The 26515-nt window shown below is 41.6% G+C and overlaps 1 protein-coding gene across 1 annotated transcript; it reads right to left on the bottom strand.

The window, feature by feature from the left end:
* Positions 1–245: 245 nt before the first annotated feature.
* LOC119720422 (calcium-binding mitochondrial carrier protein Aralar1-like) lies at positions 246–26514 on the bottom strand. Its single transcript, XM_038190087.1, has 16 exons — positions 26279–26514; positions 23942–23998; positions 21838–21980; positions 20131–20246; positions 19545–19684; positions 18341–18487; positions 17361–17499; positions 16400–16493; positions 14590–14744; positions 12434–12586; positions 9986–10116; positions 8976–9116; positions 6219–6357; positions 5055–5213; positions 2414–2504; positions 246–529 (listed from the first exon to the last, which is right to left on the bottom strand). The coding sequence occupies exons 1-16, from the start codon at positions 26321–26323 to the stop codon at positions 349–351; spliced, it is 2031 nt and encodes a 676-aa protein (XP_038046015.1). The 5' UTR covers positions 26324–26514; the 3' UTR covers positions 246–348.
* Position 26515: the final 1 nt, after the last annotated feature.

Below are 26515 nucleotides of genomic sequence, written 5' to 3'. Positions count from 1 at the left end.
GCTATATAAGCAACTCATTACTATTTCACGCTATACTTGCACGGAGCGGGTATCCACTGAGCTGAAACTTCAACAGGTTAGGTTTTGAACGTTTTTCTTTGGATTTTGAGTGGTGTCATTTTTTCAAAATGAATAAAATGCACGAAAAGCAAATGATGCTATATGCCTTTTTCTAGTGTTTGCACCCAGAAAATGGCATCATTACAAAAATGATGTCATTCTCTCAAAAATATGGCCTTATTACCTTGAAGTGGTCTTTTACCTTCCCTATATCGTTGGAGTTGGCCTTTAAAGTCACTTGAGTCTCAATTTTGAAGTCAAATATCCAATACATTGTTAGTTGCGTTACTAGCTGGTGTGGACTGCGGTGGCTAGCGGATTCCTGAATTTGGGCAGGAACAGGCCAAACTTGGTCTCCACGCCCGAAAAGGTTGCCACGGCGAGCCGGAGACCACCGATGTGATCTGGGTTGACTGGCGGCAGGTCGGCTACATGAGTACTGGGCTTGGTTACTGATCCTTCGGGTCGCCTAAGAAAGAAAGGAAAAAGCTTTTGATTATTTGTGATTAAAGGGAATATACAACATTTGCAAACATCGAAAAACAAAACAACCAAATTTTTATCAAATACCTTATTAGGATGTTGGTAAATGACAGTCTAAAGCATCCTGTAAAATTATGGCACCTAGTGTGAAGTCATTTTCAAGAAAAGTGGTATTTTTGTGTAAATTTCCGACCACCGTTGGAAAAACCTAACTATTTTTCAACTACTGCTCCAAATTTACCATTTTGTTTCAGTCCAGATTTTGTTTGCTATTGGTTACATGTTCATGAACAGCTACAGGCCAGCTAGACTGGTTCCCTTACCTTACATTTTTCCAGCATCTATAAATTGATCCATTTCATCTTTAGTGGAGTCAGGGAACCAGACTACTTGAACATTTTTGGTTTTTCTTGGTTTTCCCAGCATTTTCGAACACAAAACTTCAAACGTGTCAGTGTAACAATATTTGATCTATTATACTAACCCCTCAAATAGTTCATTTCTGACAATTACAGCAAAAGTCAATGATGTACATTCCCTTTAATCCTCGTAGTTGTGCTAACTATAGCAGAAAATTGTGCTAACCTTCAGCACTATTTCATGGTGTGGAAGTACTAACGGTTGTGTGCCCATGGATATTTCTATTCTTTTATGTCACTGATTTAACCACTTCACGCCGAGATTATTTTTGCCAAAAAATTCGATTGTTGCAAACGACAACATTTTCCAGCCAACTTCTGATATACAGCCAAACGCTACAAAATACTGAATCGCTCGAGTCATTTCAACAGTATTTGTACAATATTTCTTACTGAAACCTCATATGTTTCAGTACTCTGGGGTGTGCACTGGAGCGTAAATTGTAGAACAATAGGCCGTGCACAACGGCCAATCCAAGATCAACAGATGGTCCACCTCCACAGACTTCACGGACTCGGGTGTGTGTACAAAAGACATGAGGGAATAGCATGTTTAGACGTCACCCGAAGGCAAGTCGAGGCAATCTTGACATTTTAACGTGTCAGCCATGCCTGTGTATAAAAACAGCCAGTGCATGTTATCACGTCCTCTGACGCGAACTGGTTAAGCACCTTTTTTCTCTGAGGTAAGCTCGGCTTTTGCTGTGCTTACTGCTTACAGTCTATATGAAATAGACAGAGGCTCTGTTAGCAGAAAATTGTGTGCTTAGCAGGGCCACGACATTAACCCTAGTCTGACCTGGAGTCTGGACTTATTTTCTGAACTTCAAGATGGGACAGAAGATGGCAATCAGTCTAGGAGAGAGCAAACTTCACTGGTTCACCCGTTTTAACACTATTTAACCTTTCAAAATCACCGCATACCAGTGAACTGCCCAAAAGTGACAGCAACCAATGTTTTGTATTTTCATCACTGAAAGAATGTACTTGTGCACAGAGCCCAATAGGGTCCAGTCGTAAGACGTCAAAGTACCATGTGACCATTCGGTTTCTCCGTGATTAGCAACCATTGCAGTAGGCAAGCATTTGGTTAGCAACCAGGTCGTACGTTGTAAACTAGACAGAAGGTTTACTTTCACGTAACATAAACGCAAATTCTTCATCAAATGGCGTAATCGTCACTACCAGTGCCGTGAACGGTTGTCGTAATCGTGCTGACCCAGCGTTGGAGAGACTGGCTCCAAGTTTCTCTCACAGTTTTTGCAATCCATCACAGCTTTAAAGGCTTGCCTACTACCTTACTACACAGTGCGCTATATGGTTTTTGCCTACTACAATGGCGACACTGGCTTTCCAATACCTGGATGTAGGCCGGGTCGTGAGAGAGCCCTATATGCCCATATGCCTGAGCCAAAAATCCATAGGTTGATGGAGGGGATAATTATACTCACCGTCCTCCAAAATCAATGTAAAGATTTCTCTGCAGGATCTCGTACGTCAGGAGGGTGACACCAAATTGGGGTGATGACCGGAACACTCGAGCTATTGGGAGAAATAAAAAGTCAAAACGCAATTTGTGATAATCCAAAAAGACTATAAAACCAGCATGCTTGACGCCTACTGAATCCAATAGGATAACACAGTTTAAATGGAAGACAGTACTTGTTCACTGTTAAGACCTTTAAAACGATTCAACGAGAGCTATCAAGCAGTTGAATCTTGTTCAGTATAGTAAAGTGAAGGCGCCTACATATGATGTTACCCAAGAAGGGATTAAGAATACTGAAAATTTGTGAACACCGAATTCTCCAATACTCTCATTGTATGCCGGAAACAACTAAAGCCGGCCTCAGGTCGATCTTGCGACAGCACAGATCAGTCGGTGACTGACTTTACAGGATCAAGCTGTGCATGAGCTACGACCGTCGGGAACATTTCAGTCACCGATTTTAAGACGATCGGAATTAGTCGGCGCTAAAAAAAATTCAACAGTCGCAAGAGTAGAAAAATTTCAACTTCTGCGACGACATCGCGATCGTGCGTGCATCAAGACATCCTTTTTCAATTGTGTAGCCAATCAGCACACTTCACACCGGCGCTCCGCGTAACATCACGCAGTACGCAACACGCGCGCGTCAATCACCATATAAGGAGATTGTTTACTACTACTTGCGAGAGGATATTCCATACCATAGCTAGAGGGGTGTTTTAAAATAGCTATGAAGTAAAACTGTTCAACCAAATTGTTGGAAATGTGTAATTTTTGACTTGTGTCGACTTTTTTACTCAAAAAGTAGTTGTGAATGGGAATACAAGTACATTTAAGACCGTATCAGGGGAATGCGAGCTGATAAAGGCTCCAGCCGAACCGACCAAGCACATAATTACTCCCTTGTTGTCAAAGAAGTCACATGGCTGTCTATGCTGTGGAAACGTGGTATATCATCGCACCTTGGGTGACATGAGCATGGTTGAGACTATTTTGCGTCGGGATGCCGCTTGTTTCAAGAGAATCACACAATTTCTCAGTTTTGTGACCTGAGTATTATTTTTCTGCTTGATGCCGATGGTTCGGTCGTGGCGCAAGCAAATCGCAGGTCAACCTGAGGCCAGCTTTAGAGCAGTCCCTTGAATTTAACAATTAATCCTGCATAACTTTTGTGGTGGACTTTGCTGGATTTGAAGGATACGAGTTAGTGCATTTATTAGGAAGGTTAGGGTGTGGATGGAAGTGAAAGGATGGGCTAGGGGAGAGTTCAATTTGTAGGTGGGAGTAAGGCAGATGGTAAGGGGGAATTACGAACATGGTGGGTTGGTTTGAGTGGAGGTCAGGTAGAAGGTGGGGTGAGGTAGAAGGTGGGGTGAGGTAGAAGGTGGGGTGAGGCAGAGGGTAGGGATGGGGTTGAGGAACAGTAGGGGTGGGGTGAGGAACAGCATGGGAGTGAAGACAAGGGTGTGGCAGAGGGTCGAGGTCAGGTAGATGGCGGGGTGAGGGACAAGGTGGGGTGAGGCAGAGGGTAGGAATAGGGATGAGGAAGGGGGTGAGGCAGAGTGAATGGGTGGGGTGCGGAACGGCATGGGAGTGAAGACAAAGGTGTGGCAGAGGGTCGAGGTCAGATAGATGGCGGGGTGAGGGACAAGATGGGGTGAGGCAGAGGGTAGGGATGGGGATGAGGAACAGTATGGGGGTGAGGCAGAGTGAATGGGTGGGGTGAGGAACGGCATGGGAGTGAAGAAAAAGGTGTGGCAGAGGGTCGAGGTCAGATAGATGGCGGGGTGAGGGACAAGGTGGGGTGAGGCAGAGGGTTGGGATGGGGATGAGGAAGGGGGGGGGTAAGGCAGAGTGAAAGGGTGGCGTGAGGAACAGCATGAGAGTGAAGAAAAGGGTGTGGCAGAGGGTTGAGGTCAGGAAGATGGCAGGGTGAGGGACAAGGTGGGGTGAGGCAGAGGGTAGGGATGGAGATGAGGAAGGGGGTGAGGCAGACTAAAGGGGTGAGGCAGACTAAAGGGGTGGGGTGAGGAACAGCATGGGATTGAAGAAAAGGGTGTGGCAGAGGGTCGAGGTCAGGTAGATGGCGGGGTCAGGGACAAGATGGGGTGAGGCAGAGGGTAGGGATGGATGAGGAACAGCGTGGGGGTGGATGAGGAACAGCATGGGAGTGAAGAAAAGGGTGTGGCAAAGGGTCGAGGTCAGGTAGATGGTGGGGTGAGGGACAAGATGGGGTAAGGCAGAGGGTAGGATAGAGATGAGGAACAGTACGGGGGTGAAGCAGAGTGAAGGGGTGGGGTGAGCAACAGCATGGGGGTGAAGAAAAGGGTGTGGCAGAGGGTCAAGGTTGGGTAGATGGCAGGGTGAGGGACAAGGTGGGGTGAGGCAGAGGGTAGGGATGGGGATAAGGAACAGTGTGGGGGTGAGGCAGAGTGAAGGGGTGGGGTAAGGAACAGCATGGGGTGTGGCAGAGGGTTGAGGTCGGGTATAAGGCAGGGTGAGGGACAATGTGGGATGAGGCAGAGGTTTCGGGTTATAGATTGATGTTTGAGGGGAAAAGTTAGAACACTGTAACCAATTCCGTCTTGGCTCTGTAAACTTACCAGGACCTCCTTTGAAGAACGCCCTGAATCCCTCCTGGGCATAGATCTTGCGGATGCAGTCAAAGACCCCATTGTACGTCTGTTGTCCTTTCCTAGCAACGACCTGTAACCTTGTCTTGATGACATCGGCGGGTGTGGCTAGGTAGGCAGCAGGAGGTCCTGGCAATTAGGAAAAAAAGAGATAAAGTCATTCAAACCCAAATTCAATGCACTCAATTCAATGAAGCTATTGGCAAATCAATGCTTGCTGATACCACCTACACACAATTTCACTTTTGAATGTTCTTAACTTGGCCAAAACCAAATACGAATTTGAAAATGCCTCTCTGAGGCAAAAACCAAAGCTGCACACATTTTGTGAATTGCTTGATTAAAATTGCATTTCCCGTACTATTTTAAAGAATTTTATCTGGAAAAAATAGATTCCTTTTCTCACTTGATAGTATTCCAGCAAACAAAAGTTATTCACTTTTGAATGAGACATCCACTGAAAAAAAAACCCAATCAGTCAAAAGTTAGTTATTGAATTACTACTTTACAATTTCAAGTACTTAGCTGCCAGACAATAATTCCATTCTTGCGGGGTAGGCTGGTTCCTGTCCAAAAATTAGTATCCATAATGTATGGACCGGGAGCCAAACAGATCGGTTTGTGCAAAAAATAAAAAAACTGTTTTTGGTGTCAGAGAGGTGCAGACGTCCGAAAAAGGAAAAAAGGGAGTTTTTTTAGTTGGAATAAAACATACATGTTGAAAAATAACAGAATTGCTGTGGAAACCCCTCAGCTGGAGTCCACTTATCACCCAGAAACCATCGACCTTTAACTCACCACTGTGACCTTGACCTTTTGACCCCCAAACCAATCCCAACTTGCCTGTACCCAAGGCCAACCCCTACTCAAATTAACCCAAATCTCAATTCAAACTCAAGTTATCATCCGGAAGACATTAATCTTTAACTCACCACTGTGACCTTGACCTTTGGCCCCTAAAACCAATCCAAACTTACCTGCACCCAAGGTCAACCCACTTCCGAAGTAAGAAGCCCAAATCGCATTTGTAACTTGAAATTTGAAATTGTTCATACAGCACAGGAAACGCAATATTTTTCAGGAGCTACACTAATACATGTGTCACTATGTGTCAAGGCCTGATTTTATTCTTACCAGCAAGCGTGGCAGCAGTCAGCAAGGAGAGAGCGTTGTTGTGGCCGTCCTTGTCAGCCAGAGCTTTCTTGAGGTGTGCGTAGCCGGGGAAGTAGATGGCAGAAAATGGGATATCACGAAGGAAGCAGGCTCTGGCACCCTGAACACAAAATAAGAATAACAAAATAATGACACTAACACATGATTTAAAATTAAAAAAATTCAAAGTCTTCAGTATCTGTTTATGTTATTCTTTGTAAGCACATTTATTTTTTAGGCTCACAATAGGACATTGGAGGGTAAGTGTACATGTACTTGTTTCCCTTTTTATTGATTGGTTCACTATTTTTGTCATCAATATTTCATTTTCTTCTTAATAATAATAATAATAATAACTGTATTTATATAGCGCTTTTTGCCAGAGGATACAAAGCGCTGGGGGAGAATGCAACCAAAGCCAGGTAAATGAAGTATATGAACATTATGAGACCCATTATGTTGCACCTTTTTGCTAGGTGCTGCGGCGCATAATTGCTGCCACTGCCAGAAACACCGGGGCAAACCCCTTCTCTTAGCGACAAGTGTTACTGGGTTCTTTAACGTGCATTACACAACACATGGGACCTACGGCTTTACGTCCCATCCGAAGGACGAAGCAATAATGGTAAAGTGCCTTGCTAAAGAGCACAAGCACCATGTTCCCACGGTCAGGATTCGAACCCGTGTACCACGGCACACGAGTCGAACACCGTAACCATTGGACCACAGCGCCCCATAAGTCACTTGTGATTTACATATAACCAGATTTGTGACCGGAGTTGTGATGGATTTAATACTGCAACCCTGCAGTTTGACTCACTGCTGTTTGGTGTAGAGCCTGAAGCAAATACTAACAATGATGTGGTGCTTGTATAGCACTTCATATCAGTTCAAAATGATCACATTCTGGTATCTACCTTCACAGGTACTCATTTATACTCCTTTGTGGAGAGAGGCAATTGTAGTAAAGTGTCTTGCCTAAGAACACAAGCACCATGTTTCCCATCATGGTTAGCATCCATATACCGTGACACATGACTGGAATATTTTAAAATTAGCATTCTTATGTTATCTTCATTTCCATGGCTTGTACATTGGTACTGTTTTCTTTAACTCTGGGGAAAATATGAGCATTTAATGTTATACATATTCTTGAACAAAAAACAAGGTAATAAAGGAAATCGTCGCATCAGTGCAACAAGGTCGTAACTCGATTCTGCAACAAAGTCGTATCGCGCGCGAATACGCTCCGTGCAACAAGGTCGTATCTCGATGTCCAGTAACTTTGCGTGTACATCCGGGTTATTTTAAGCGAGATACGACCTTTTGACATTCTAAAACTCGCGTTTTGCGTTTATGCCATTTTAGGAGATACGACCTTGTTGCACTGACACGACGAAATATAAGGTGAAGCGTATATCTTCGTGTCAGTGCAACAAGGTCGTTACCCCATTGTGCAACAAAGTCGTATCTCGCGCAAATACGCTCCGTGCAACAAGGTCGTATCTCGACGTCCATTGACTTTGTGTGTACATCCGGGTTATGTTAAGTGAGATACAACCTTTTGACATTCTGAAACTCGCGTTTCACGTACGACCCATTTTAGAAGATGCAACCTTGTTGCACGGACACAACGATATGTTCTATAACAACAAAAGTTGAATTTCAAAACTTTGTGTAGTTTTAATTACAATAAAAACAGGGAATTCTAGCCTTGTTCAATTTCCTTAGAATCGATCTTCAAGCAGGGACTCGTCTTGTGAACATTTTAATGTAAGACAAACTGCCCTACAGAGGCAAGTATTTTTTAAATTTACTAATAATATTACATTACATTGTCATTGACCTGAACAAACTGCAAACTGGCATATTCATGTATAAATTTGTCAACAATCTCCTTCCTGACATCTTTTCTGCATATTTCACATCTGTCCAACAAATACACGATCATGCAACCAGATCACGTAATAACTTATTCCTTCCCTTCACTCGCACCCTATACGCTAGCCTCACCCTTAAGTTCGATGGTCCACATCTATGGAAGTCCATTCACGATGACATCAGGGCAATGCTGTCCGTGGGTCGATTCAAATCTTCCTATAAAAGATTTCTTCTCTCCCAGTATGTAACATAGCCTTCCCTTCTTTACCGTTTATTTGTTGTTGTTTTTTGTGGTTTTTTTTTCAATATTTAATATTGAGGCTTTCCTTCGTTTCCATTGATATCTTTGTCCATTGTTGTTCTTTTATCTTGCCTGGTTTATAATATGACTTACATTGGTTTTGTTTGTCATTTGTTTGTGTGTCCGATCGTGTCTGTCTTTTTGTGTTTTTTTGTGTGTGTGATTACGTTGTATAGTCTGTCCAGGCTGTTCCACCTACAAGCCTTGGCTTATGTGAACAGCCTTGTATTCTCCTATCCTATTCTACTCTTTCTCAACTCCGCTTGCTATTAATCTTAATTTAAATAATTAGATTCAATTAAAGCATTATTTTTTTTCTGGTGGTAATTACCTTAACCTTTGTAATCGCTTGTTTAAATATAACTGTATTGTACTTACATTATCCAACTTTGTATTGGTTTATTGGAGAGTGCTAAATAAATGTCAACTGAATTGAATTGAATTGAATTGCAGCTAACAGCTTCAATGGAACTAAAAAAAACTGAATATGACACATGAAAAGAATTCACAATGTATGCAGAAGAAACACGAATGGAAGTTTTATCGTTGTTGTTTACCTTGTACAAGCCAAAGAAGCCCAAATCCCGGACTACTGTGATTGCGCTGACTCTGGGGCCTGACTGAATCTCACCGGCGACCTGCAACCGGATCTTCACTATCTCCAATGGGTTGGTAAACATCACTTGAGAGGCACCAGCCTAAAAAAAAAAGATAAGGAGTAAACAACAATGACAAAACAAAATATATAAACAAAGATTCAATTAATAATAATTAAAAAGTTATTCCTCCCCTGTTATTAACACCCATGTCCTTCTAGCAATTACATTTCTTTACCTAGGGTATGCCCAAACAGTTTAACCCCAAAAGGGCCGTGGGGGGGGGGGGGGGGGGGGGGGGGAGGAGGGGGGGGGGGAGGAGGGGGGGGGGGACAGAAAAAACATTTGCGTGGCCCGAGCTGTTATGACTTTTTAGCCTCGAGCCTTGCACATCTTTTGATACCAAAAACATAAAAATCGGACAACGGGTTGCCGCACAGCGAAAAATTGTCCGGGGCTACGTGCCGTGAAAACTCAATTTTCCCCTATACTTCCTGTACACAGAGCAGAATTACCATTCGTACATATGAATAATTAATTAGCCACAACTCCAAAACCCTTTGACCTGTAGTCATGAAATTTCTTGGGTATGTTCATGATGAGTTGCTCTATGCATGTACCAAGTTTTAAAATATTTCGTCACTCGATGGCCGAGATCTTGGGGGGGGGGGACAGAATTCCCCCCCCCCTCCCCCCCGCCTGAGAGATGGTCAAAATAACCCAGCCCTTTTAGGGTTAAAATTGGTTTACATTATGGCCCTGCATACATTACAAATTATTAAAAATAAAGTTAAACCACCTATGCAAACATACATTCAAAGTTGTCCTTCAGTCAAAATAAATCAAGTGACTGTTGTTAAAAGTTAAAAAGCTCCCAGCCAACATTTAGAGTTTACCATATGCTGCTGCAATTTGATGGGTTGATGAAGGGATTTAGTCAAAATGCTTAGGCAGTTAGGGTTAATACTTACACATCCACCGGCCACAATTTCAGCCCAGAGGGGAATCCCGTCTTTCCTCCTGAGGTGATCACGGACAAAGTCATTCATGGTCAGCTTGATGGCTTTCTCTGGGGCCACACCCAGTAGCTGGGGAGGCAGACCTGTCAAGATGAATATGAGAAACAGAAGGGAATGACAAACACTGCAAAGACAACATTCAGTTACATATATAATAATATACAAATACTGAGTGGATCAGCATGGAATGGGAGGAATATTATCGCAAGGTAAAATCTAGACTTTTCCATTTCACAAGGCGAAGCCGAGTGAACTGGAAAAGTCCAGATTTTACCGAGCGATAATATTCCTCCCATTTCACAATTTAACCCTAAAGGGGCCGGGTTATTTTGACCATCTCTCAGCCGGGGGGGGGGGGGGGGGGGGGGGGGGGGGGGGGGGGGGCGGATTCTGCCCCCCCTAAGATCTCGGCCATCGAGTGACGAAAATTTTTGAAACTCGGCACATGCATAGAGCAACTCTTCCTAAACATACCCAAAATATTTCATGACTATAGGCCAAAGGGTTTTGGAATTATGGCTAATTAATTATTCATATGTACGAATGGCAATTCTGCTCTGTGTACACGACGTATATGCGAAAATTTTTCGCTAAGCGGCAACCCGTGGTCCGATTTTTATGTTTTTGGTATCAAAAGATGCGCAAGGCTAGAGGCTAAAAAGTCATAACAGCTCGGGTCGTGAAAAATTTTTTTTTAGAAGCCATCACGGAAAATGTTGAGGGGGGGCCCCTGTAGGGTTAAAGCCACTCAATATTTGTTTTATATAACTGACATATAGATCCTTGTCATTTGATATATTTGAACTTTTATATAAATAAAAACTGGAGGAAAATGTATTTTTCTCTTCCACACCCCCCCCCCCCCCTTCACGTAAATGTTTGAACCCAACGCTGTAGCGCTGGCTCTTTGAAACAATACGCGCTACGTGCAATGCTGAATGCGCACACCAGCATGCTTTTGCACACAAATACCGCGTCATGGAACAAGACTGATCCTAACTGTTGAATAGTATTTCCCATTCCCCATGGGCGGATAGTACTTTTTGAGCCGCGGCTTGAATGGGAGCAATAACGAATGTCACGTGATGTGAGTTCCACCAATCAAATGACAAGGATCTGTATGTGGGTTATATAAACATCTTTATTAGCTTCTAACGTTTATGAACATTTACATTGAGCATAGGCAGTGGGTAGTCGCTATAATGACTGACACTTTTGTGGACCGCATTGTGCTTTGAGACATGTTGCTAGAGCTTCGTTTGTGGCCACATTGCATGTGCGCACTGTTTGACACTCTGACGGTGCTTTGTACTCACTATTAGAGAGGCTTCGCATCCGAATGGATACTTGTGCGCATACATTTAGCCATCCATAACTGTTATTGACCATTCCGTTGTTTCACATCCTGTACATGCACGCATTATCGGAACCATTACCAATGAAAACAGTAATCCAAAATGACAGCCTCCAATAAAAGTCTCACATCTGCAGCTTATCTTGCTTTGAAACACAGACAAATTATGTGGCACAGGAGAGAACCAACGCACAACTCTACGCGCATGTGATTTGCGGCCAGGCCAGGATCCGCGGCCAGGATTCGAACCGTGGTCACCTTGGTGAGAGGCGAGTGCTTTATGCACAAGCCACCCATGCCACATATATAATATATATAATTGCACATATATGTCCAGCAATTCGTCCTCTTTTAATCAAGTCATTCATGATTAAAGCTAGAGTCCATCATTTGCAGCCATCCGAAAAGTAACTGGCGTAATTATTGTTGAAAAGCAAACTTGGTTGAAAGATAGTAAGGGGACTAAACTCCCTGTGAAATTATTCTTTCTGGGAAGCTGTCATTTTGAAGTAATCAACGAAAGAAGGCATTTCCAACGGTGATTCTTAAGAAGCACCGTAGGAAAATTTAAATTAGTAGTTCGTTTTGTTATTCAGCGCAGCGCGCACAAGTGTTGGAACGACGCACACACGCGCGCAGTTGTTATAATTCGTTGGATCAGTGCGAGACGTCGCGTAAAGCTTCAATTCAAAACATGATTCAGTAACTTTTGATTTGAAATTGAGATCTTAGAATGCTGTTTTTCTCGAAATGTACAGCTGAAGCTTAGCTGAAACTTCATCAGGTTAGTTGCTCAGTATCCTTCATTAGATTTTGAACTCTTTTGTTGCTTCAAACGAACAAAATGCAGAAATTACAAATGATGGGCTGTAGCTTTAAGTAACTTATCGGAAAAGAAGGTGAAAATCGACAAAGCGTGTGATATATCTGTGCTGTGATAGCGAGTTGCATATGGCATCACAAGACCACACGAACCGATGACGTATCCGGTCCTAACCGTTACTGTTTGCTTGTGAATCTTCCCTGTCATCTTTCCTCTGCCTTACCTCTATAGAGGCCAAAGAAACCTTCGTGTCGGATGACCTTAGTGAAGCAGTCTATGCTGTTCTCGTACATGAGTTCGCCCACCAAGCCTCCACGCTGGTTCTGCATCCTGGTCTTGACCAGATCGATGGGGTAAACTGCCGTGGCACCAACAGCTGATGGTAGTAAAAAAATCATGAAATTGACATCAATATCGAAGAAAATGTCGGGCTGCACCACGTTGTATTTGGATTAATCTGAAAGATGAATTAGGACATCACATTTCAGACAACATGTGAAGCATTTATGGCCAACAATGGATTCCACAGTGCGGTGTTCCACGGTGTTCCACTTTTTTGGATACTGATGAAATAATATTTGTTTCCACAATTTGTTGACAACTCACAATTGTCAATTGAGACTACTTAGATGTGCACATATTACAACTCTCATTACAATGTATCTTTTGAAAAACATGGAGGCCAATATAAAGATGGTGTCTTTTATCTCTTTATACAACATAAATTGAAATGCGTGTGAAAAACAAGAATTTTTTTTGTGAATAACAGTTGCACAAATTTCAGTTGATTCTTTTTCAGCTTAGTTTGTAACAGTTTGACCTCATACGGATTCCCACAGAAATCTTACAATGAAATTCAAGGACTTTATCATGACTTTTCCAGGAAAAAATTAGGGCTTTGCAAGACCACTTCCTATGCTGTTTTGACATCTAGTGTCATCACACTGAGGCAAAGGATGCCACTCCCTTTCAGCCTTCCAGTTTGCTACAAGACCTCTGAGCACCACGAAAGCATCACAATGGTACATTGGATCTGCAACAAATATAGAGCTTACATGCATAAAGAGGATGAACAGGGTGGATAAAAAAATATGAAACCGAGATATTATTGCTAACATAGTGACCGTTTTAGCCGTTTTCGGCTAACTTTGACGGATTTTTTGTTAAAAAATGAGTTTGACAGAAAATTTGACAGAATAGATTTTTTTGGCAGATTTCTGGCAGAATCGGCAAAAATGGTTATTTGACATAAAACAGCAAATTTGAAAAAAAAAAAATGATACATTTGTTTTAAAAACTTCAATCTTTTCAAACAAAATAGGACAGGTTGCCTGGTCTAGGTGCTGAGGTTCACTGGGAACCAGATGAAGCAACCGCGTTTGCCTGAAATTTACGCAATTTCATAACATCTTTATGTGACTACAAATTGATTATAATGTAATTTTAATCTTAATTAAGGCAATATTACAACACCTGCATGTGATTTCAAAGTGTTATAGTGTATTTCGAGTAATTTGGGGGAATTTGGCAGATTTTTGATAAATAAGACAGATTTTTAGAGTGCATTTAGCAGAATTTTGCCATGACCTTACGGTCACCCTGATTGCTAATTAGAACAAATATATGGCACATGTGAATCAAAGGGAGATATCCTCTGTTAGGGTTGAATCTCCTCTTTAAAATGACACCCTGGTCATGTCATTACATTCACGATTGACAGAGCAGTGACCAATTTTATGAAAGGGTCTATTTAGAGAATTGCGCCACTTTTCATGGTGAAATCTCTTTTTTTCCCACCTGCCTTGATTGGCAACCATAGCCTTTCACTCTGTGACAAATGACACAACAGAAACCACAATTGAAAAGTGGTGCAATTCTCTAAATAGACCCTCTCACATAATTGGTCACTGCTCAGTCAAGTGTGAATGTAATGACATGATCAGGGTGTCATTTTAAACAGAGGATGTCTCCCTTTGATTCACATGTGCCCTACTTCTGTTCAAATTAGCAATAATATCTCGGTTTCGTTTTGTTTTATCCACCCTGTATAGTGAACTGGAATGCAAACTGAAGACTGCTAAAGCCTGCCAAATATTACGCATCACCATGTATGGGCCGTGCAGGATTCCATAACTTTTCCATGACTTTTTTCTTGGAATATCAATGACTAATTCCATGACTTTCCATGATAGCTTTTGATTCCGGAATTTTTCAGGACATTGTCCATGGGAACCCTGCCTCACATGATATGCCAGTGGCATAGCAGCTGCGTTTGGCTTCAGGTGTCCTTAAAACAAAATGGCAAATGAGTTCTCCAGATTTATATTTTTACCTCTAAGATGACCTTTGACCCAAAGCTTACGACCCCACATCACTCACCCCCAGCGATGGCTCCCAGGCCGAACCTATAGATAGACTCTGCCATTTGGATCAAGATCGTCCTTTCGACATGACGCTTGGGCTGTTGTATCTCCAGCTCGCCGACTAGGTCATTTTTGGGGGCGACTTTGTCTATGTCGTCCATTGTGATACGGCTGTTTACAAGAACAAAATTATGGAAACACGAAGTTCAAAAAAATTACGAAACAAATATTTCCCGAACAAAAGTAACCTAAAATATATGTGACAGTTTATATAAAAAGACACCCCCATTATTTTTTGGTTCAACCTTATTTACATGTAAATTCAAATTAACCTAGCGCCCCCAATGTCTGATATCGGACACTAGCTCATTCGTTATTTCCCGAAGACTAAAGTAACATCTCTTCATGTACGTTTGTCTTCACTTATACATGGTTAGTATTACTATCTATTCATTTTTGCTAGCCAATAGATGACATCACAATTCCTTGACTACCCATTTCTGTTTGTATTTCCTTATTCCCTTATTTAATGGTATTTTCAAGTAAGTTTTATTCTTGAAATGCTGAAATCCAATATGGCCGACCCAGCGAAAGTTTCGGTGGGAAAACGTAACTATTGTTTAATTATTTGATTGAATCCTTGTTGTTTCATGAACTGAAAGTAATTCGAGTTCGTCTTACATTAATCTAACTGATTAGTTGTACTGATTTTGTAAATACATTTTGATCATTCGTTATTTCCTGAAGACTGAAGTAACATCACTTCATGTACATTTGTCTTCACTTATACAGAATAAATTTGCTGCATGTATACTACAACAAAAGAGCTTCTGATCCCTAATTTCAAGAGTGTCACATATGCTTCTTTTTTATTTTTAATTTTTGTTTTTATGGATACATAAGTTGGATATAAGCCAATGACCAACATGCATGCTGACAGACCAGCTATCTAGATAATCCATCATACAGAATAGATCAGCACAAGCAAATAAACAAACATGTATTAAAGATATAGTCCATCATTTGTAATTTGTGCATTTTGTTCGTTTGAAGCAACAAAAGTGCTCAAAATCTAATGAAGGATACTGAACAACTAACCTGATGAAGTTTCAGCTCAGCTTCAGCTGTATATTCCGAGAAAAACAGCATTCTAGGATCTCAATTTCAAATCAAAAGTTGCTGAATCTTGTTTTGAATTGATTTGAATTGCTGCTATACGCCATGTCGCGCACTGATTCAACGAATTATAGCAACCGCGCGCGCCTGTGCGTCGTGCCAATGCTTGCGCGCGCTGCGCCGAATAACAAAACGAACTACTAATTTAAATTTTCCTACGGTGCGTCTTAAGGCCTTCTTTCGTTGATTACTTCAAAATGATAGCTTGCCAGAAAGATTAATTTCACAGGGAGTTTAGTCCACTTACTATCTTTCAACCAAGTATGTTTTTCAACAATAATACCCCAGTTACTTTTTCGGATGGTTGCAAATGATGGACTATACCTTTAAACTTTTTTTCTTAATTTCTGAAAAGTTGAACAAAGAAATGGACTAAAAAATTGACTGAGCTATCCAATTTGGCTTTTTGCATTTTTCTCCACTACGGCCTGTGCTAAGTTGCGTGTCATTTGCCAGAATGCCTCACAATATGGAAATGGTCTGAGTGATACACTCCCACCTTAAAAAATTGTCAACCAACTCAATTTTGTGTGTGCAGTTTTAGCTACACTATAAAATAAATATGTGTGACATCATGGTTTGCAGTCGCCTTTTTAACAGTGCACTGGTTAATAATGAACAAATGATCAAAGAAAAAACTATCGGTTTACCCTGTTGAACTTTCCAAACAGCAAAGGTGAAACAAGATGGAGACTTCTAGTGGTGTGATCTGTGAGAATCCTTGAGCAACATGTAAAAACTCCTCTGGAAAGTAATCCACAGAAAAAAAATTGTTTACTAAATGTTTTTAAAGAGTGTCATGGTTTTATGCACAGTACTGGATATGTGTCCTAAGCCAATTTTGAAAACAACTTTTTTGTTCAAATCTTGAGAACCCCATTACAGAAATTTGTCTACTAAAAAGTTACATTGATTGACTGACAGAACCTCCTACTATTTAAGAGGTCACCAATGGTCAAAATGTTTGTATCTCACCTCCTGGCCTACTGTGTACAAACCAATGGGGGTCTTGACCAATACTGACCCAAGCAATAACCAGGCTGACAATGCATGTTTCCATAGGAGGGTTAAAAACATGATAAATCAACAAAATGAGCTGGCCCAACGCTTCAGACTTAAGCAAGTCCTTAGTCAAAGGCAAGATCTCTGTAAAAGGCAAGTGTTTTCTCAAAGGCAAGTGTTTTCTCAAAGGCTTTTGACAAAGGTCTCTGCTTAAGACCAAAACTTTAAACCACCCTCAGGCTCAAATAGACCATGGGACAACACAGATCAGTTGTCGATGAATCAGTTGGCGATTGACTGTTCAGGATCAAGCTGCACCTGAGCTACGACTGTCGGGAACATAATTATGATTCGCCGATTTTTTTTTTGCAATTTGACTGTAACTGTGACGATTCTAAGACAATCAGCACTACTTTTCTGAGCATTAATTTTCTGCTTGATGCCGATGGTTCTGTTGTGGCTCACGCAAATAGCAGGTCGACCTGAGGGTCGCTTTAGTCCAACTAATTTTTGTTTATTTTAGGTCAATCCAGTCAGTGAGCAGTTTGCAGCAGTTTAATTCAATAAAAATAAATGATAAACCAATTTTCTTTTGGGAAGATCAGTTACCTTTTGTGACGCCGGCGTTAGGGTCTGAGTTAGTCATGTCCGAGTGGATTTTCTTCATCAGCTCCATTCTGCTGAGTAGCGAGTTGAAGGCGTTGAAATATGGAAAGCTGACTAGATGCTTGGTTTCCCCTCCGGCAACCTGCGGACAGAAGGTATGACAATCTCTCATAAAGTTTCATTTCTCAGTCTCAGCCTGAAGTAAGGATGTGAGGTGTTTAGGACAACATCGTTCCATTTGGGGGTTGGTACATTCGCAATCAGCCAATGACCACAAACACATTTCAGGTTTGAAGGCAGACCCACGTGAAAAAAGTAGAACAGTAGGATCAAACTTTAAGAGAAAAAAAAACAGGAACAAATGTAGGACTTTGGAGGACAAAATCAGGATAAAAGGAGGGCTTTTTGCAGGGCTTGATACTCACCCATGTCCATAGCATCATACACGTCATTTGGCATGTTCTGTACTCACAACACTTGTGCTTCATCCTGAACTAAGCTCTTGGAAGTACAGTTGCAGTACTCCTGCGCCCAAACCCTTCATTGAGTGATTTACATATGACAGTGTGCAACATTGTTATGAAAATTATTCAATGAGCTTTCATTTTTCGGAGTTGTGGGACAAAAAAAGTAGGAAATAGTAGGAATTTAAAGAAACAAATAGGAAAAGAAGAAGCAAGGTAAAAAAAAAAAAAAAAGTAGGAAAAAAAGTAGGAATGCTTGAAAGTCTGATTTGTGCGTGACTGCAATGCACCATAGATGTTGCAATGGAGCTTTTGACAGATACCGCCATATTTTGTCATGAAAATACTTCCACCATACCCCAGATACAATGGCATTAATATCTACTTAAAAGTAAATGCCCCAAGATTACCATTGTGACCACAAGGATGGTGGTATCCGTAAAACAGTCCATAGCTCTGGGTGCCTGTTTTGGACGAAGCTTAATAATGTGCCTGGCAACTTCACAAGAAGACACTTACTGAAACCAGGTTTTCTTCCACGTAGTCCGTCACCAGGTGGGACTTGATCGTGGTCATGATCTTGCGGAACTCCAAGGCATTGATGACCCCAAGGTTGTTCTTGTCAAACATGTCAAAGGCTTGCCTCGCGTGTTCCTCTTGTAGAACCTGGAACAAAAATTGAATGATTTTCATTTTAACATTTCAGTTTTGGCAGTCTGATTAAAATAGCAGTATTTTCAAAGCTTAAATTTCTGGCTTTATGTGAGTAAAAAGGTTTTGGTACTATTAAAGGCATGTAGAGATATTGGCAATAATTACTAATTTAAAGGTAATACACAACATTTGCTTTTGATGTAATTTTCAGAAATGGATGGATTCTGGTGTTGGTGTTTTATAGCAAACATTGTTCAACTGACTTGTTTAAAGTTTTGTGTTCATGGATGCTGGAAAAACCAACAACAATAAAGGCCAAGTTCGCGCAAGGACTATAGTTGACCAATGGTTAACTAACGTTTGCCCGAACTCTGTCTAGTCGACGATGGTTGACTACGCTAGTCGACTATTTGGAACCAACCTACTGGGGTTGGTTGCTTCGCTGGTAACCAATAGCCGCGCGCATTCATAACGCTATCAGAGAGCCAGGATCCAGAAGTTTTGCGATGACATTTGACCAGCGTTTGACTAGGGACGTTCGCACGTTGCTACCAGTGCGCAGGCGTAAGGTACGTCACAAATCAACCACTAGTCGACTAATGGTCCTTGCCCGAACTTGGCCGAAGCTGTTCTTGTAGTCTGGTTCCCTGACCCTACTTCAGATAAAACGAGCACAAAATGTGTCACGGGCACGCGCACAAAATGTGTGTGAAAGACATTAGCGCGTGATTCAGCCTGTGAACCAACATGCATGCGTACTCCATTCGTTTGCACCACACTTTCTGGTTCTAAATGACGTCACACTTTGGTACTCCATAGACAAATCTGAGCACATGATCACTGCATACCCATGAGGCCCCCTTCAATGGCAAAACCATTGTGCACGCTACTGCGCAAAGCCTATGCCCTATGACAGATGATCTGAACAATAGCTAGCACAATGCTTTCACCATTGAAGGGGCCTCCGTGATAGAACAGATAGCGTTCCAAGATTGGTATACAAACTCTATTCAATAAAATATACAAACTGTCATCAACAGTACGCATGGAAATCAATCAAACACCTTACCCAAAGAAACTGAGTGAACTCTGCATATGACAATTCTTTCTTCTTGTCTTTGCCAAAGTGGCGGCCCACAAATGCGCAGTTGAAGTCAAAGGGGATCTGCTGGTGTACCTCAGTGGCACCGTACACTTTCTTAAACTCCTCTACAGAAAATATATAATAATAATAATAATGCGTGTTCATAAAGCGCACATATCCAGAAGAACTGATGCTCAAGGCGCTATATCAATATTACCCACTGCTTATTGGGCCAATGAAACACTCCAAAGACCATCTCAGCTCCCTGGGGAGTACACAGCTAGGTGCTGCCATTTTGGTACAAATTAGCTAAAATGTGGCTAATTTTTGGGATAAGGAGTGCTATTGACAAAATTTTCTCAAAAAGAGTAATATCCACTGAGCTGAAGCTTCAACAGATTTTGAACATTCTTCTTTGGATGTTGAATGGTATTGTTGGAAACAAACACACTGAATGAAACAAAAAAATCCTATATGCCTTTAAACTAGAAGCAACAAGTAGCAGAAATCTAGTGCTGGTCACAGTGTAAAAATTAAGACATATCACACGGAAACTTTAAAGACAACCTACCAAAAGAAACAAATCCCGAGCCATTGGTGTCAAAGAGCTGGAAGGCTACCATGTGCAAGGCATCAGGAGAACACAGCAATGCCTCAAATGCTTGGAACTCTATGAAGGAGATCAGGCTGAAATTAAAAACACACAAAGAGTTAGGCCTATCAATCAAGGTCTCTCCATGTAGTAGGCGGCAGAGAGAGAGAGAGATGTAGATCATGGGTGACTAACACCAGCATCGTTAACCTTCACAGCTCAACCACCCGTTTTAGGATGTGTCATTCCCTTGGAAGGCAACCACGACGCCATTACATTCTATGTGCTTGATGAACAAGCTCCTGAGGTCCCTGGGCTGCAGACCAGGCCTTGGTAAGTTAAAACGGATTTATGTGGCCACAACCACATCTGCCTTACCTCAGAGCTTGGCTTTGGTACCAATGACACCTTCTTGGAAGCTTTAGAGTTTCTGCGGAGCCATTTTTAAGGCTGTTTCAGCTGCATGGTCCAAAATGTTCTTTTTCTTCCCTTTTGGCATGCCAAGTACTGCTGCAAGGCATTTTGGCAGGGATGCAATGTAGAAGCCTTTGCTTCCTATTTCTATTGGGAAGTAGCAGGTGGCATCATTACAGTGCCCTCATTTGCTAAACCAGTTCATGTCGGAGGACATGACAACACGCATTGGTTGTTTTTATACACAGGCATGGCTGACGGGTAATGGGGTTAAGACCTCAAGTGTGCCTCGACTGGCCTCCGGGTGACGTCTAAACACGCTAATCCCTCTTGCCCTTTGAACACACACTCAAAGTCCATGAAGTCTGTGGAGGCGGACCGTGTGTTGATCTTGGATTGGCCGTTGTGCACGGCCTATTGTTGTACAATTTACACTCCAGTGCATACCCCAGGGTATTGAAACATATGATGTTTCGGCAAAAAATATCGTACAAATACTGTTGAAAAGACTCTTGCGAATCAGTATAAATTGGTAGCATTTGGCTGTATATCACAAGTTGGCTGAAACATTTTGCCTTTTAAGAAAACAAAAAATTTTGGCAAAAATAATCCCGGTGCGATTAAAAATAAGGCCTATTGAAATTTGTGGTGTCACGCTAGGAATTTGCACTGCAGATTAACTTGAGTTTGAAGCCAAAACAAGTCTAACCACAATCGCTTCATTATGTCAAATTTGCTTTGCGTTTACATTCTAAAACAGCCTTAAGGAAACGTTTGAAAACTCTTGGAACATTTTCATTTGGAAGGAGTTTTGAAATCTGACAAAAGGCCCCCCTTTCCAATTTCAGAAATGCAAATACCATTCTCAGTTACATATATGCAAGTGTTAGTTCAATCAGACAAAAGGCTTTTGTAGTTATGATCATTTATATTTAACGCTCCCGTCTTTGCGTGTTCCATTTATACAACACCTCAAGCCTGGCTCCTTGCTTAATGTGTATGCTGCAGAGTGCATGGGTACGGATATCAGGTGACACATAAACTAACAAGCCACCTCTAGTCTAACCATCCTCTACTAGCGTGCCCTTATTGCTCCAATATCAGAGGTACTATCCAGTCAAGTGGTGAAATTAATACAGGAAGAGGTTTGTGGATGACACCACATGAATATCAACCTCTTAAGAGAAGGGCTGGTTCTAAATGAAACAGTTCTGAGACTGTTATTATACAGGTTACCCTGTCTATTCTCTCAAGGGAACGCTCAAGGCTTACCCATCTTTAGTCTGGTCAGCTACACCGGCCAACAGCTTCATGGTGTTGGGGTTGTAGTTCCTCTCCGGCTGCATGCCGAGGAAGCCTCGGATGAAATCCTCCGACGTCATGAATTTCTCAGCTTCCTTCTCCACTCCTGCATACTGAATCGTGCACAAAACACTCGGTGAAACCATTGATTCTTTGCTAGAGCCAGAGGCCTATCGAGCTGACAGACTGACCAACTGCTCCTTATGTCTTAGACTGGTTGTAAAATGGTGAAGAGAGCCAAGCGGTGCTTTGGTATGGGAATATCCCGTAACCCGTAAATGAATGGGCTCATTTCATACAAAAGATGTATGAAAGGTAGTGCCAACAACAGTAGTGTAACCAGCGGAATGGGGTTGCAGAGTGGCAGATTGTTAAAGGATGGAGATTTTAAAAGCAAATTCGGGACGCTGAAAAGCAAAATCGGACGTGAAAATGTGTAATGGGATGAAAACTGTATTTTGCAATACAATTTTGTGCTATTGATCGTGCTTTTTCCACGAGTGCCAATTTTCACGATTGCCCTTCTTTCCCCCACTTTTGCCCTTGTTTTAAGTCACGCGAATGTTTGTAATTGTGCCGCTTCGAAGATCACTAAATATTGTCCTAAAGTTTCCGGTTTGAACATCGCCCCCATAGGTTAAGGTCCCCAAGGCCCCCCCCCCCCCCCCCACCCTTCGAAACTTTTGATTTTACAGATACCGGGTGTCCCGTGAAAAAAACCTTTCTTCCTTTCAGCATGGATGCTGAGTACCCTTTTCTCACCACTGCAAAGGGCAAACAAATCTCTGGTTTATGTGCCTGGCAAAAAAAAGGAGGTAGGCATACATGCAAATTTATGAGGTTAACTTTGTATGAACAAGGGAGGCAACAGTAAAAAAGTTAGCACAACTCTTCTGCTGACTGTTGCATCCCAGTCACATGAAATCTGCCAAAACATAATGTCAATTTTGGACAAAATTGCACAGCTGAGCTTTAGTCATCAAATTGTATGTTTTCAGAATGCAGTCCATCCCTATAAGCCACCCTCAGAGTCGAGTCGAGTTACCTAAGGCAGTGACCCGAGTCATTACATGTTTAGCGGGTGCCAAATTAGAATAATAAATTGAATAATTTCTGTGGCTAACTTTGCCAAAAAGATTACGTTTATGTGGCTAACTTTGCCAAAAAGGGAAATAAAATTTGACAGGCTTTTGTCTATAAATTATTAGATAATCTGGGCAGTATTTCCTTGCCGATGAAAATTAAATAAGGTTTGTATTTATTTATAAGTGCTGAAGAATAAATCAAAGGAAAAAGTATTACCGGTAAAGGTAATAATTAAATGCGACGTCACCGTAGCTCACCTATTAGCTGTATGCTACTGCCAAACTGGTTCACTACGGCAACGAAGCAAAAACTCACGGACTAATATAAATGAAATAAGATGACTTGAATTGCGGAGCGTGACGATGTAGGCCTGTCTTGCTGCCGGTTGAGCTAACACGGAACTGGGGGCTCGTGCATGGAACCAATGCTGCTTTATAAGGCAAAGGACACGCTTGGCTACTCGCGTTGCGTAAGTGCAGCTGCCAATAATAATAAAAGGAATTCAGGCTACTACACATGTAGGTCAACAAGGACGAGTCAAGTCGAATTGAGTCAAAGTCGACTCAAATCAAGTGATTGACATTTGAAAACCATCTGGTTCTGGGATGGAAATACCTGTAATGAAGGTAGGAGTCTGTGATCTGATAGTTATTTGCGTGCCTCCTCCAAGTACAAGCCAGCTTACAACTGGACAACTTCAACCATTCATTTATACCATAAGTCACTGCAATTATTTTCTTGCATTTTTAAGGACTTGGGTGTTGATGAGTCTTTTACTCAAGCCGAGTCAAGTCTTTCGATAAGAGGTTTGAGCCGAGTCGAGTCATTTGCTCGCAATGCCTTGAGTCGAGGCACTTGCTTGTAATGACTCAAAATGAGTCGAGTCATCGAAAAGCTGTGACTCGAGGTGAGTCACTTACACGAGTCACTACAACTCTGTCCGCCCCTCTGCATAATCCTGAAAGAGGACACTTTTTCTTGGACATACCTTGTTGAAGATCTGCCTCAGCAGCAAAGGGTCAGCTCTCTTAACAAGATGCAGAGTCTATTGGAGAAAACAAAATCAGAAAAGAATTTATTATTTCCCTAATAACCCGTACTGTTCTCCGAGTGTTTCATAAAAACACTGGCGAGTCCAACCACAGCTAAAAGCTACAGGTAGGCCAAAGATATTTTGTTAATTGCTCTGGTAAACAATATCAACCGGAATACTTTAGGCCTTTCCACAATGTCCAAAATCTTCACACAAGACCACGTTAAACACAGAGATTTGGGAACCGCTTTTACACTATCCAGTATTATCTTGACTTTTTCACAGGAATTTACAATTATATTGGCCAATTTGGGGTAAGCCTACTACTCCAGGACATATCTGTGGTAAAAAGCTGAAAAACAACATGACTGTTGCTTTTATTTTCAGCATTTTGCTGATGCTGTTGAAATGTACAAGGCCTTTTACCAGTCTCTGGCATTCATTTCACCAATTTTTGAAAACCAAAACTATAGGCAGAGTGCATCTTTCAAGTAGGTAGGCCTACAGTATTTCATGCAGATATAGATGACAATGTCAATGAGTGTGTTCTTGTTGCAAATAAATAAATTGTGTGTGTTACTGCTATGATGCTATTTATCATGTTAAGGAAAGAATGTTGCAATCTGACGCTGCTTTGTTCTTCATATATCATCTCAATGAAGATCAGTCATTGCAAAAAATGATAAGACATGTCGACTGAGAAATATTTCCAATTTTGTTAGGAAATACATTTTCTTGACTCTCCATAGACTTTGTACACAACTGCTGAAGTAGAGTCAGCTGGTTGAAAATTTTTTCCTTATGCTTGCTTACTGGACTTGAGTCCTGGTCAAAAAATTCACACCAAAATTCAATTTTCAATTTGTAAGCCTTGGCAGGAGCTTCTACATCCTGTCACTTGTTGGTCGGTCGGTCTATCTGTCTGTCTGTCTGTCTCAGAAAATTGACAATAAAGAATGGTAGGCCTATTCCATAAGTGCTACCGGCGTCGCATTTTTTGGCGTCACATTTTAAAGCCCTGGCAGGGATCACTGACTTTGATCGATTCCATGCAAAAACTTCTTGCAAATGCAACACAGCCAGAACTTATCCGTATTGTGCACTCGCACTTAGGCCTAATTTAGTAATTGTTTCAATTCATCTCAACATTTTTTTAATTTTCAATGCCATATTGCAAAGTGTACATACAGCCTAGGCCTATATAGCTGGAGTTACCCAGCCCTGAGTTTTATCATTGGGTTGTCATCTAGGGCTGGAGCGTATTTTTTTCGTAACTTGTAGTATATTCAAAATTACAGTCACAAGCACAAGTTGCCGCTGCATTATTTAATCAAACAGAATTCTGTCATGTGTGTGTATTCATGACTGTTTCATGCACTATTGGTTGCGGTTCCAGTACCAAAGCTGTGATGCGAGTGGTAAACCTTATATTAGTGCATGAAACAGTCATCGGGTCATACGCTTCCGCGTGACGTCATGCGCCAACAGCCAGCGCAGCCGGCAAAACCGAGTAGTTGACAGCGATCGCTCTCTGTGCCTGTTAATCGACCGCCATTCATTGTACACAATTTTTTGTGTGCACAGACCAATTGCGGTCCTGGCCAATCCAGCAAGGTTGTCAAGTTAGCGGTTATTCCTCCTGTTTTCACTGCAATTGTAGGCTGAATCTTCATCGTGGATCGTTTTTTACTTCAAGGACCTGTGTAATGGTTATTCCAGGCAAGTTTGGGGTGAGTTGCAGTTGCAATTAGTGTGTAACGGGGACAAAATTGAACATTTTCCAAAAAATTTTGAATATACTACAAGTTACGAGAAAAATACGCTCCAGCCCTAGATGCCAACCCAATGATAAAACTCAGGGCTGGGTAACTCCAGCTAAGGCCTATACAATATGTGAAAATGAATATTTCTTTTCCCAAAGTGAAGGTTTAGAAAAAGTTGTAGGGTTTTGGACATTGTGAGACACTGTTTACAAAAACATGGTTTACCATTTTACAAAACATCCTCCCACTTCCCCCAGCTCACTTCCCGGTCCCCTTCTCACAAACATAAATACCTCATCCTCCAATTAAATCGGTCAAATATACTGGTAAAAGTAGACTAATGACTATAATCCATTCATTCATGATTCAACTATAAAAAATAAAATATATAGTCTTGAAGGGAGACAGGATTTTCAAAACTAAAAGTAAAGAAGATGGACATGAAGTCACCCCGATTTTCAAGATCAAATGCCGGGTGCAACTTGCAAAATGCTCACGAGCGAACGCAGCAAGAAACTCACGGACGTACCTGAGCCCCGGGTGCCGGCTGGCAGCTTGCTCTAGTTTGAAACATCCTGATGCTTTGATTCGCGATTTTGTTTCAAAAGTTCCGATTCAAAGACCATATGCATTCGAATCAAACGAGGAACTTTGTTGTTTTACGGCAAATATGAGGTAAATTCCCAAGAACTTTTTTACGAACAACCTCCGTGACCTTCCATCATCTTCGGTCAGGATGACTTTCCCCATATAAGGTAAACAGATC

The sequence above is a fragment of the Patiria miniata genome, unplaced genomic scaffold (assembly GCF_015706575.1).
Source record: "Patiria miniata isolate m_02_andy unplaced genomic scaffold, ASM1570657v1 HiC_scaffold_9, whole genome shotgun sequence".
Lineage (NCBI taxonomy): Eukaryota > Metazoa > Echinodermata > Asteroidea > Valvatida > Asterinidae > Patiria > Patiria miniata.
This window is presented reverse-complemented; position numbering and strand designations above follow the sequence as displayed.